This window comes from Phacochoerus africanus, chromosome 10 (genome assembly GCF_016906955.1).
Source record: "Phacochoerus africanus isolate WHEZ1 chromosome 10, ROS_Pafr_v1, whole genome shotgun sequence".
Classification (NCBI taxonomy): Eukaryota; Metazoa; Chordata; class Mammalia; order Artiodactyla; family Suidae; genus Phacochoerus; species Phacochoerus africanus.
This window is the reverse complement of record NC_062553.1, coordinates 60014827-60028424: the sequence shown is the minus strand read 5'-3', so window position 1 is coordinate 60028424 and position 13598 is coordinate 60014827. Positions and strand designations below refer to the sequence as shown.

Below are 13598 nucleotides of genomic sequence, written 5' to 3'. Positions count from 1 at the left end.
AACAAATAGTTTTTTTTCTCTTTCTAACTAAAAACACCTGTCTCTTTGTAAACATAATGCCAACAGATTTCAACTCATGATAACAAAAGTAAAACTGGAATTTATTCTCTGGAGAATACTGACTTTCTTATAATCTTTCCTCTGCTCCCCTCTGAAGAGATATTCAAATTGTAATGGTATATAAATGTGCTTTCAAAATGTTGTAAAGTAAATAATGTCTTTAAAAATCTTTATAACGATATGGGACACTCTTCCTTAACCACACTGCCAATGGTACTTGAAGCAGGGAAAAAAAGAGCAAAAACCATACATAGTTTGACACAGATTTGTTTCATTAGTGCGTTCTTTCTCTCCATCCTAGATTAATTATGACTGGCATCTCTGAAGGTGGTTGAGAAGAATGGAAAATTTTGAATGTATTTTTTTTCAATAATAAGATATTTAGCCCTCCTCCCACTCCTCAACACACAGACAAAACGAATGACTAAATGCTGGTTCACAAGAAATCAGATATGTTAACAGGCTCACAGGTCAAAACAATTATATTATATGGGTGACATATATATATATGTGTGTGTGTGATTATTACTGGAGCCCTACTTTTAAAAATCGTTACAGTGATTTTTAATCTGTGTGCAGAGGCACGATATCGAGCCTGCTTCTAACAGCAGCCTGTAACCCATAAAACATCTGGGCTATCACAGATCTTCCAACTGTCCTAAGCCATTGTGACTAATAAAAAAGGCTTCCTTTTAAACAAATATGTAGGGTTCCCTGGAGGAAGCATCATACCAGCCTGTGGCTTTGAATTTTATGTATTATCTGCCTTCATTATTAAATCATGTGCCCTTAAGGTTTTCATGGGTTTACCAACTTCACTATCAAAAGGAATTTGTTTTAAAAAAAGATCATTGCTAAATAGTCACCACTACTGTTGATTTGTAACAAGAGCTACAGCAAAGAATAGTCCTGATCTAATTCTGGCAGTGTCTATGATCACTGGGTTTGTGGTATCTCCAACAGCTTGGAGAGAAGCAGTAATGTGTGAAAGCTGTTTGTTCTTTTATAAATAGAGAGTTTTGTCTTTGTGTTTTTTAATCCACATGATCTAATGATATCTGGATCTTTTTTCCTCATGTCATCTATTATTTTCTAATGCAACAACAAAATTACTCTGCTTTGAAGTCATCTGAGTCCAAGAAAAGAAACAGAATAATTATAAAACGTTATTCTGATAACATATTATCTTTGTGTTTAATCAAACAATAAATTCTCTAATTTTGCTCAATGTATTTATCCCATTTAACGTCACATTAAACTAATAATAACAAAATGAATGTACATCTGTCACTCATTATTCAATTTCTTTAAACCCAGAGAGAATAGTGAAGACAGGAAATTTTATTGGGCTTACAGTCTAATTAAAAGCAACAAGCTTAACTATGAATAGCTTTTCAACACTCTTTCTTTTTTTTTTTTTTGCTGATCTAAGCTTAAGATGTTCATTAGTAACTCATTAAAGACTTAGTTACAGTCCAGTGGGTGAGTCCTGAATATAATGGTAGAATGTGTACAAATGTGTGGGTTCATAATTAGAGAAACTGTCACATCTGAGGGTTAAGAATATACAATGTAGTCTTTGAAAAACACTATGGAAAGTAAGTGACCCAAGATGGTGCTGTATTTTAAATGTTGCTTAGTATCCAGTTTGTTTAGTTTTTAGTTCTAATTCCTAAAGGTATGCTTTAATGACCACATTTTCTCAAGATTAAATGTGTGAGGCTTTGTGTTAGGGCCTTTCTATACATCATTTTATTTAATCCTCATACTATAACAAAGTAGGCCTAATTATCCCCTTAACAAATAAGGAAACTGTTATTCAAATTGGTTAAGGTCAGGTTTCCTGGAAGTAACACAATTAGAATTAGACGCTAAGGCTTGAAATCTTTCTACTTCATTCAACAGAACCGTGCAAATTAGGATTCTAAAGCAATTCAGATTAGAACTAAATGCTGTAAACTTCAGATTCTGGGTGTCATGTAAGTATTACTTTCTAAATATGTGACATCTTCCTTTATTCACTGTTCGTTAAAACTGTAGGAGCTGTTCAGTATTAACATTTATAAATCATTCATAATCTTATTTAGCCAAATTTTCTCCCCAAATAGTAATATTACGGATAAACTCAATGGGGTAAATAGTGCAAGTTTGCCAGCAGCCTTCCCATATAGAAACTCAGGTCTTTTTCCAATTTTTCATCTTTTTCTGTTTGTTTAAATATGTGATATGAGTGAGTTCAGATGATACTAATATAAAATACGTAGATTTGATAGAGAGAATACAACAAATTGTATCACTTCTTTTCTTTTTTCTCTTTTCTTTTTTTTTTTTTGGCTTTTTAGGGCCATATCTGCGGCATATGTAGGTTTCCAGTCTAGGGGTTCAACTAGAGCTGTAGCCACCAGCCTACGCCACAGCCACAGCCACGCCAGATCTGAGCCACATCTATGAACTACACCACAGCTCACGGCAATGCCACATCCTTAACCCACTAAGCGAGGCCAGGGATCGAACCTGCACCCTCACTGATTCTAGTCAGGTTCGTGAACCACTGAGCCATTACAGGAACTCCATGCATGACTTTCTTGAAATGAATTAAAAGAGGCATCAAGTTGTTTGCAGAACATTCAGAGAAAAGGAGTCTATGAAAATAAAAGACAATATTTATAATAGAATTTGAGCAACGATACAAAAAAAAAGTGTAAAAGGTGGGATTTTTCAGAATCTGGAAGGACAAGAACTCAGACTAGAACAAAAACAGAAACATTCCAGGCCATGACATTTAAAGTTTAATTTTCTTTATCATTTTCTTAAGGAGACATAATTGGAAACTAACTAGAGGAATCAAATGAATTACCTTTCTCTTTGTATATAAGTTATCACTCCACAGTTCTCTTACCAGAATAAAGTTCCAGTCATTGTCAGTTACTAGTTTTTGTCATCATAATAAAAGCCAAATGAAGGAACTATTTTCAGGAATCAAACATGTAAGTAAAAGAAGAGATGGAGTAGGCTAGACAAATGATACATAATTTCAAAGTGAATTTAAAATTGATGAGATTTAAGTGGGTAAATACAGGCAAAAAGCCTCTCTTAGAAAATGCAGTCTAAAGAATTTGTAAATGTAAATGTACTATAACAATGGTATCCTGAGATCTTTTTTAAAAAGAATGCTTAAAAATAAAATTTAAAAATATTAAAATTTATAAGAAATAAAAATAAAAAAATTATAAATCATTGAATACTATTTCTTCAAATAAGATACACGAATGGCCAATAAATACATGAAAAGAATCTCAATATTATGCATTAGAGAAAAGCAAATCAAAACTACCATGAGAAATGACTTCATCTAGACTAGAATAGCTAAAAAAAAAAAGACAGACAGTTACAAGTGTGGGTGAGGTGCAAGAACCCTCATATTCCTGTGGGGAATGAATAACTGTGCCACAACTCTGTAAAATAGTTTAGCAGTTCCTCAAAATGCAAATGTAGTTATTATGCAACTTGGCAATTCCACTCCTAGGTGTATACGCAAGAGAAGTTTTGAAAATATGGCCTCACAAACACCTGTACATGAATTTTTATTAACAGTATTATACAAAAGAGCCAAAATGTAGCAACAATTTAAATATCCACCAACTGATAAATATAATTTGGTATATCGATACAGTAGGATATTATTTGGAAACAAAAAAGAATTACTATTGGTATGTGTTATGATAGACATGAAGTTTTAAAATATTATGTTATATCAAAGAAGCAAGTTGCAAAAGATAAAAAATTGTATGATTCCATTTATACAAAGTGACAACAATAGGAACACCCATAGAGACATAAACTGTTAGTTGCAGAGAATGGGGAAAAGGAGAAAGGAATTGGTGTAACTACTACTGGGTGTAGGATTTCCTTTTGTAGGACTGACAACATTCTAAAACTGATTACAATGTTGATGTACAACTAAGCATATACACTAAAATCCACTGAACTAAGTACTTTAAAGGAGTCAAGTTTTAGGGTATGTTAAATGTATCTCCATAAAGACATTTTTTGATCCCCATTTATACATTAAAAGAGATATTGGTGTGTCAGATCCAGTTTTTAAATACATGATATCTTCTATAAATATTTTCTTTTTCCTTTATCACAAGAGGACTGTAATTTTCAGACTCATTTATAGGTGTGGTAGAGGTAGAGTTTTAATTAATGGAAATGAAAGCAAAAGCAATGTTCATTACTTCCAAACATATCCATAAAAACTTTCCATTAGATTCCATTAGAATCTTTCCTAATGTTTGTTCTTCCCTCTTGTTGACAGGATTGGCAATGACAGGATTGGCAATGACCCTCAGAAAGATTTTTGGATTTCTGTGACATGAGAGTGGGTCTCTGAATAACTATGAGAGCAAAAGAATGACATCCCCTCACTCTTACCCACCCTGCAATTCACACACACAGCAATCTGGTCAGAAACACTCACCTGTCTTGGAATGTTTGGCAAACAAGAAAATACTCTCTAGAAGTCATCATACATTTTGTAATTTATTGTGATGACAGCCTAAGTTTATCCTGATACATTGCTCAAATGGAAATTAAAGCAGGTAACTCAAATAATCTTTCTCCAGAAGTTTCATAATACATAATTTGAAACACACACATACACGTACAGACACACAACTGATCTGATCTCTATTTAAGTACTTTTTGTCTTAAACATTTGATTTTCTAAGGAGTCATTAGTATCAAATTACAGCGCAAACATATAGGGAACAGTGATATTTTTGGGTTCTCATTCTTTTTCCTTTTTCTTTTTTTTTTTTGTCTTTTTAGGGCTGCACCTGTGGAACATGGAAGTTCCCAGACTAGGGGTCAAGTCAGACCTTCAGCAGCCATCCTACAGCACAGCCACAGCAACACAGGATCCGAGCCGCATCTGTGATCCACTCCACAGCTCATAGCAGCGCCAGATCCTTAACCAACTGATGAAGGCCAGGGAATGAAACTGCATCCTCATGGACACTAGTCTGGTTCATTAATCACTGAGCCACTCACTGCAGGAACTCTAGGATCTCATTCTTTTTTTTTTTTTTTTGGCTTTTTAGGGCCACACCCATGGCATATGGAAGTTCTCAAGCTAGGGGTCGAAATTGAGGTACAGCTGCCAGCCTAAGCCACACCCACAGCAACGCAGGATCTGAGAAGTGTCTGTGACCTACACCAAAGCTTGTGGCAATGCCAGATCCTTATCCCACTGAGCAAGGACAGGGATCAAACCTGCATCCTCCTGGATCCTAGTCGGGTTTGTTAACCACTGAGCCACAAAGGAAACTTCTGGGATCTCATTCTTACAACTGATTAATTTGCCTAATTTTGAGACTTCATTTTAATATCTATATTTTTATGGTACATAATAGTATACATTTTATGTTCAATTTTTAACTTCCTATTACTTTTTTCATTTTTATTAATTTTTCTCCGTTAATATTCTATACACATTTATTTCAAGAATACTTTTACTGAATTTCTCCATAGAAAAGCTCATATCAGTACTGTGAATGCAGTTGTGCAAACAGATATAAAAATTAACTTGGAAATGACTTAAAATTTTACCATTCCTAGTCTTTTCATCCAGGAACATGGTATACTGCATGTTATCATCTTTTTTTTTTTTTTTTTTTTTTTAATATCCGCGCCTGTGGCATATGGAAGTTCCTGGGCCAGGAACTGAAATGGGAGCTGAAACTGTGACCTATACTACATCTTGTGGCAAAGCAGGATCCATAATCCAATGATCGAGGCCAGGGATTAAACCCACGTACTCCCAGAAACAATGTTGGGTCCTTAACCCACTGAGCTACAATGGAACTCCTGTATGTCTTCTTCTGTAACTTCCAATAAGTTTCAGGGTTTTCTTCTCATAGCTTCCATATATTTCATACTATATCCTAACTCTTCATTTCATTGCAGTTATTCTCCTACACATAATATTTGCATCTTAATATCTGAATATTTAGTCTTATTTATGTTTTGTTCATTATTATAGTAGCCAAAACTCATGGAATGGTTTTAAACAAATTGTAGTGATAACAAGCAAGGTTGTACTGATCTTTTATTATCACTCATTTTAGACAGTTATGAATTAACCTAAAAATGAATCATTCTTTTACTTTTGATACCTCATGAGACCTTCTTCTATAGGTACACAGATACAGTGAAGTTTTCTATACAATCCGTGTTCCTGTATAGTGCTTTTTTTTTTTTTTTTTGTCTTTTTGCCATTTCTTGGGCCGCTCCAGCAGCATATGGAGGTTCCCAGGGTAGGGGTCTAATCGGAGTTGTAGCTGCCAGCCTACACCAGAGCCACAGCAACACGGGATCCGAGCTGCATCTGAGACCTACACCACAGCTCACGGCAATGCCAGATCCTTAACCCACTGAGCGAGGCCAGGGATCGAACCCGCAACCTCATGGTTCCTAGTCGGATTCATTAACCACTGCGCCACGATGGGAACTCCTGTATAGTGCTATTTCTAATGGTAATGTATCAATGACCTTCAATGCTAAGCCATCAACACAGGGTTAGATATGTAACAGTTCCTCCAAATGACACATTATCATATTTTTTTGAAACTTTAATGTGATGTTAGAAATGTCTGAATTTTAAGGTTAACTCAAAGTGAAAGATATAAATTTTATGTCTAATATTATTCCATTTTAAAAAAATCACGGGCGCACACGATGGCAAGAAATACCTGATGAACACTGATATTAATTATACCACTAGGTCATGGGATTATTGGATTTTTCTTCCTGATTTAAATTTGCATGCAGAGAATTACTATGACAATAAAGTAGGTGACACTGGTAATGACAAAAAAATATATGAGAGCATGTTCTTGTATTCTATCAGTAAGCTACAACCTTGACTTCAAGATATTCAAATCACAACAGACTGAACTATGTGAAGATGAAATAAACACAGAAAGTTTATCAGATGTCACTGTGAGAGTCTATTTTGTGCAAAGATCTGTATCTAATACTTTTGTAAATATGGCTAACATATTTCTCTTGCAAATCCTTAGCTATCCTAGCTTATTTGATTAAATCATTCATATATAATTTTTAATAGGAAGACAATTTTCTATATTTAAAGAAATTAGTTCTGCTATGATGGTAATATGAGGGAAATACAGATTCAAATAAAACAAAAATACAATTATTAACAAAGTTTAAAGAGTTTGTTTTCAATGTATCGATTAAAAAACTGAAACAAAGCAGAGAATGAATTAACTCTATTTTTCAACAGGGCCTTATTCTAAACTGTCAAGTTAAAATAGATCATAATATAATATAGAATCCCTTATTTTCATGATAAATCATTAGGACACTTTCCTACTATATTTCAATTTTGCGACTGGCCATTAAGGAATAATTTCCCAATCAGAATGAAGGAAATAAATGTATGAAAAAATGTACTATGGCTATTTATATGAAATTAGAAATGTAAGAAATGTAAGAACTCTATTCTTACACTGAGAATGAAAGCAGACTGCAATGCAAAGAAGAGGAAAACAGCTAACTAGTATTTATTTATTATATCAACATATTCTGAAATTCATTCACTGTCACTGATACAACCATCCTACTGCAGTCAAGTTCCACCACTGCAAGCCAAGAAACACAAAAATAAAATACGAACCTAAACCCCCAAGTAGTCACAGTAGATAAAAATTGGAAAATTAAAAAAAAAATGCTGCTTTAATCTCAAGGCATTTTACCTGTTCCTAAAAAAAAATCACAAGAAAATTTCGTATGTAACATGCAGTGTGTGTGCAAAGGCAAAAAGAAAATTCTTTTCTAATTGCCAACCTGCATACGAAATGTGCAGGGAAGGCTGCTAAACATATTCTTACAAAGGAAAGCTATCAGGCATGTATATTTGTCGTAAATTTTGTGATATTAGAGATTGCATCATTAACTTTCAAAATACATATTTTGAATTTCAGTACCAAAAGGCTAATGTAGAGGGTGTTAGACATGTTTGTGGTGACCTTATCAAGCAAGATGACGACAAAGATTTTTTTTCTGTATAATATGCCTAACCATAAATATGGTGATATTACTGAACATATTACAGAATACCTAGGCTGGCAAATATTGTAAACCCTTAAAGCATGATTAATTTCTAAAAATAACAAAGTTAAGCAGAGCTTAGAAGTCAATCTGTTTTTTTCACAAATAATAAAACATGACTTCATAAAAAAATTATGTAGTAAGATGTTATGTTAAAAAAGTAATTTTGTACTTTCTCATGCTTCACATTTTACTAGAGGCTAAAAATATGTGGGTATTATTTTAAAACATTGACACATTAAATAGTATTATAACTGTCAAAATAGATTAATAATAAAAAACAAATTATCGAAAAGACAAAAATACTAAATTTATATGCCTTTGATCCTTGTTTTGTCCGTGCTAAGAGTACCAAGTACTGTTTATAATAAGTAACTTCTTGAACATAAAAAAAGCAGGTTCATCTGTAAAGTGCATTCATATATAAATACATAGGCAACTTTAATGAAAAAATAGACTTGCAGAAAAATGTATATAAGGTGATCATAGAAGAATTTTTTAATTCTTTTAAATTACTTTTTTTCTGCAAAGGTACCATAATAAATACTGTTCCCTTTTATGCACACTAAGTTTTAATGATCTTTTTTTTTTCATAAAAGTTGTGACACAAGTTACTAAGTACAGGTTAATTAAGATGAGATGTAGTTAAAACATTTGAGCACTTCAATCACCTTCTTAACTGCCAGCCTCACTGTGGCTTGGCTGACTTCCCTCCCAGGAACAGATCTACTAGTCCAAGTTCTAAACTGAAAGTATTGCTTTACTGTCAATCAGGATGAATTCCAGATGCCCCTGTTATCACTGGATTTATATTCTCCAATTCCCTTCTTTTCCCTCACTTCCAACCACATCAATACAACAAAAAAATCTTTTATCTTCATGCAATGCTACATTGTTAACAGAAAATAACTAGCCATCTGCTTTAGCTGCTTCTCTTTACTTCTGCCAGCTCTCATTGCATTATAGATAAGGATTTTATGGCTGTAAAAGAAAGGGGCACAGTCATGGAAAACAGAAAAAGAGAAATACAGAGGTACACAGAGACATAAAATATGGACAGATAAACAGAGAACTAGAGACATTTCCTAATTTTAAAATTGTGTATATATCTATACACAATACGGATGTGCTAATTAACTTTGTTTTCCTATAAAAAATACTGGCCAGACTTTCTAAGATAATGTGGGAGATTATTCAACAAATGTAAACTTTATCTGGAATTAATGCTTTAGCTTAGTTTCTAATTTTACCCATGTAGAAATCATGCAAAAAAGGCATCATTGACAATTGTATACTACCAATTATATACTGCTACCACTGACAATTATATATTTGCATCACTGAAAATTATATTCTATAGTATACTATTATATACTGATGATTATATACTAAGCCTTTATATATTAGTTTGGTAATAATTTTGTTTAGATACTAGTATTAAAAACTTCTGGTAAAACTTCAATGTTAAGGTTCAAGTAGCAAAAGATTTCAATTCCCAGGATAAGAATAAGGATAATACATTTTCCTTATCTAATGCTGAGAGGTTTAATTCTATTTCAAGATAGTTAGGGGTAGGGAAAGAAAATACAAAGAAGATTTACCTAATGCCAAACATTACTTTAGAAACTACATATATTATTCTACCCATTTCTTAAAATGTCGCTGCATGGAAGAAGTGTTCATTTTTGCAGATAAAAAATAGGCTTACAAATTTTTAAGTTTACTGGAAGCCCCTTGAAGGAAGAATTAAGCACCTTTTGTTCATTACCATATCTTAGCAGCCAGTACAGTTTTCTGGCTCACAGTCTGTGATATTTGTTACCTAATTTACCGAGTAACAGTGTTACAGAGCTTGAGGGCATAGAACTGAAATTTTACCTCAGGTCTGTCAGACCTCGGTGCCCAGCCTGTCGGGGCCCCACACATGGAAGAGGCAGGTAATCTATCTACCTTTCTGCCTCACTTGCTCCCAAAGGACGAGGAGAGCTGAGGTGGGGTTTTCTGAAGGGACGAATGGCCTTGATAGGAATTGATTATCCACTGGCATTAAAAGCAAGTCGGTAATTTTAAAACCTCTGGGTCTCGCGTGTAACTTCAGTCAAGTTCCTTGGCCACTCGGTTCCTTGATGATTTTACCATAAATATTAATGATAATGATGATAATAAATAACATTAAGCCCTGAGAATACTGTGATAATTGCCCCAATATATTTGGTATTGATGGCTATAGAATCAGTGGGCATCATTATTATTTATTCTGGAGAAAGGGCCAGCAATTGGGGTCTTATCCAGAAAAGTTAATTCTCTATGGGTTGGAGCACAAATGAAGCTAAAGCATCCCAACCACAGTAGGCAAAAAGATGCTATCAGGGGTGTTCTGGAAATAAGGGTTTTTATACATCTATTGGAATCCTTCCTCTAAGGTTTCAAGTTATACTGTATTCCTTTAAGCCAGAGTTGGCGGGGAGTCTTTAAAAAAATGTCTATGCTATTAGATTTCAGCACTGATCAAAGCTATACACCTCCCTCTGTTCATAAGCAAGCTGGATTCCAAAAGGCTGCTCATGTGAAGGCCTTTATTTTCAAGTCCGAATTCATGTCACAAAGGCATTGGAGAAAGCCTTCCATAGAAGGCAGAGAAAACTGACTTGCATTATCTCTGGTGTGTGGCTTGAAGGTACTAAGAGTAAAGTGTATGGGTGGAAATCTTCTATACTGTTTAGCCTGATGTGGTTCAAAGTCAAAATAATATAAAGTAGTGCATATAAAATGGAAAAAATAGTTTTTAGCCCCAAATATTTTATATATCAGGGCCAATAGTCTATGTGCCCTATCCAGAGTTTTTAAAAATTTCTCAGAGTTACTTGGAGACTGTGTGTGTTTTTCATCTATCTATTTGATAGATACAAGCCCAAAACCAAGAGCCACGACCTAAGGCATAGCCATGTTGGGACCCATTAAAATACACAGTAGGCATCAGGTTTTGGAGACTGGAAATTTCACCTCTGAAAAGACAGTCTTTTCTTGCAATGTCTATTCCTGCTATTTTTTTTTTTTTATCTACAGTGTAACAGTGAAATTTTAGACTGACTTCTTAAAACATGAGTTGTACATATACATAGAGTTGTGAGTTTTTTTTTAATATCAACATCGAATGTAACAGCTCTAATGGTTAGCTCATTCCTGGCTGTTAAAATTTATTGGGGCAAAAATAAACTGGAAGGGCCCAAAGCATGATGATGGAAATTAACATGTTCAATTACTTAGTATCTGTCATACACTGTGCTAGATTCTTATCATATGCTCTTTTTTTAATCTTCAAAATAACCTTGAGTGAGGCATTTTTATAACATCAAAAAGCCTAATTAGAATCATTATTAGATATACAGATAATTAGAAAAGCACTTGTTTATGAAATGACATAATTTTTATACTCTCCCACATCACAAAATGTTACATGTATCCAAAAATGTGAATGTGTAAGCACTGCATCCGTATAAGAATTCAGGAGAAATTTTGAAATTTTTGAAAAATTTACATTGAAATTAGATGTTTGTATAATTTTACTTTCCTTTTTTAGAAAAGGCACTATCTTACACTGATTTGTTAAAATAAAGGTGTTAAATTCAGGGAACTTCAGGGAAAAACATCAAAAGAGACAAGTGGTTTTATCCAGTTTTTACACTGACAGCAGAATGCAATTCATGTTGAAACATATGAATATAAACCAAATTCAGAACTGCATCACTGAAGAACTACAATAGATTTCTGTAGTCAATTAAAAACCAAAAGTGAGCTGAAAGGGCTAAAAATTCACTTCAGCTGCTTGTTACAGTATAATATTCTGAGACCTCCTAAGCAGTGGCAAATACAGCTGTGTCTCTTTTTCTTTGCTCTAATTACCATTAACGTATGAGATAGTGACTATAGTATGCTATTTTCATCATAGTGTAAAATCAATTATAAGTGGAAAACTTTAAACTGTGGTAAAGGAATATATATATATAAACTTTAATTTGTCAATTTTTAGAAAGATTCAATGAATATTATACTAAGTAGTATAGAATTTATCTTGCTTTTTTATTGACTACATGTTTTATAAAATTTGCAAAGGGAGATCATTTCTTAACTACATATTCATGCTATAAATACCAAGATGTTTAAATGGACAAAGTATACAGTCTTTTACAAGTATATTAGCATGCTTCAGGAAAACTACCTTTCCACACAAGTTCATATTAGTTTGATGTTGCTTTTTTCTTTTTTTTTTTGCTGCATTGGAAGGTATATGACAATTTTCCTTTAATGAGAGGTTTGATTTTTATTCTATGTATTAAAAAAAATTTAGCAGAGAAGTAAACACTCAGAAACAAGTGGTTACTTAGTTCAGGGAAATAGATTTTTGGGATGTTTTCTTTCAAATGTGCATACTTATATTAAAAAGTTATTTTATTTACAAAAATACATACGGAAAAAATTCAAAATTAATGATATCATTAACAATGCAGATGATATTCCTTAAGTGTGGTAAAAACATGCAAAATTTCTTTTAAAAAAGTTTGCCTAAATATACATTTTAAATAGTATTTTAGGAAATCAAATTCAAAATCATATCTTTTGCAGCTTAAATACATTTCTTACTGCTATTAATATAAAGTGGGCAAAAATTGGAGAGCAAAGATTTAAAAGAAAGGATCAAGTGTAAATAATTGAGACAAAACTAAGCATCACACAGAAATCTAATTAAAGGTCTTACCATGAACTACTGGCGCTAAGAGCATCATGAAGACTAGTAGCTGTGATGGCCACATGGTTGTGTACCCGGGTGTGAGAGTGCCTCAAGAGTGTTCCAAACTTGAAACAAAACAAGTGTCTTTCAGGTTCTTCCTCTGTATTCCAAGACCGATGATTTAAAAAAAAAATTCAAAAAGAAATATTCCTCAAAAACGGAAACACCAATATCTCAAATCCGAATCCTGCAAACAAACAAAAAATAAATAAATAAATAAAGGTTATCAAATACAGGTTTTCTTATTTCCTTGAAAGTTTCTTTCCTGACTAAAATATCTGTATACCTTCTCCCTTCATTTTAATGAATGCATATGCATCATACACAAAAATGGGCAACATAAAGGACATACTTATACATATACATTACCACAAAGTTTTCATTTCCCAGCCCCCAAAATGACTGAAATAAATAATTCAGTCTCACTGGACAAATGAATATAAATAAATTATATTCATTTGTATAATAACTAATGAATTTTATAATTTATTAATATGTTTAAATAGATTTGCTATTCTGCATAAATATTTTCCACAAATATAACTTTATCACTATTAGAAAAGTTTAAAAAATCATTCATTACCATAAATATTACCAAAAAAAGTTAAAGGTATGA

General features: G+C 33.0%; 1 protein-coding gene across 3 annotated transcripts in view; it reads right to left on the bottom strand.

Moving 5' to 3' along the window:
- ADGRL3 (adhesion G protein-coupled receptor L3) overlaps window positions 1-13169 on the bottom strand; it is a 512757-nt gene extending 499588 nt beyond the window's left edge. For 2 of the 3 annotated variants that reach the window (XM_047798808.1, XM_047798809.1), the window contains exon 1: window positions 12950-13163. In XM_047798808.1, the coding sequence (XP_047654764.1) occupies window positions 12950-13004 (55 nt within the window). In that variant the 5' untranslated portion in view covers window positions 13005-13163. Of the gene's footprint in view, window positions 1-12949 lie in introns of all 3 variants that reach the window. The other variant, XM_047798807.1, reaches the window with a different exon arrangement.
- Between the last annotated feature and the right edge of the window lie 429 nt (window positions 13170-13598).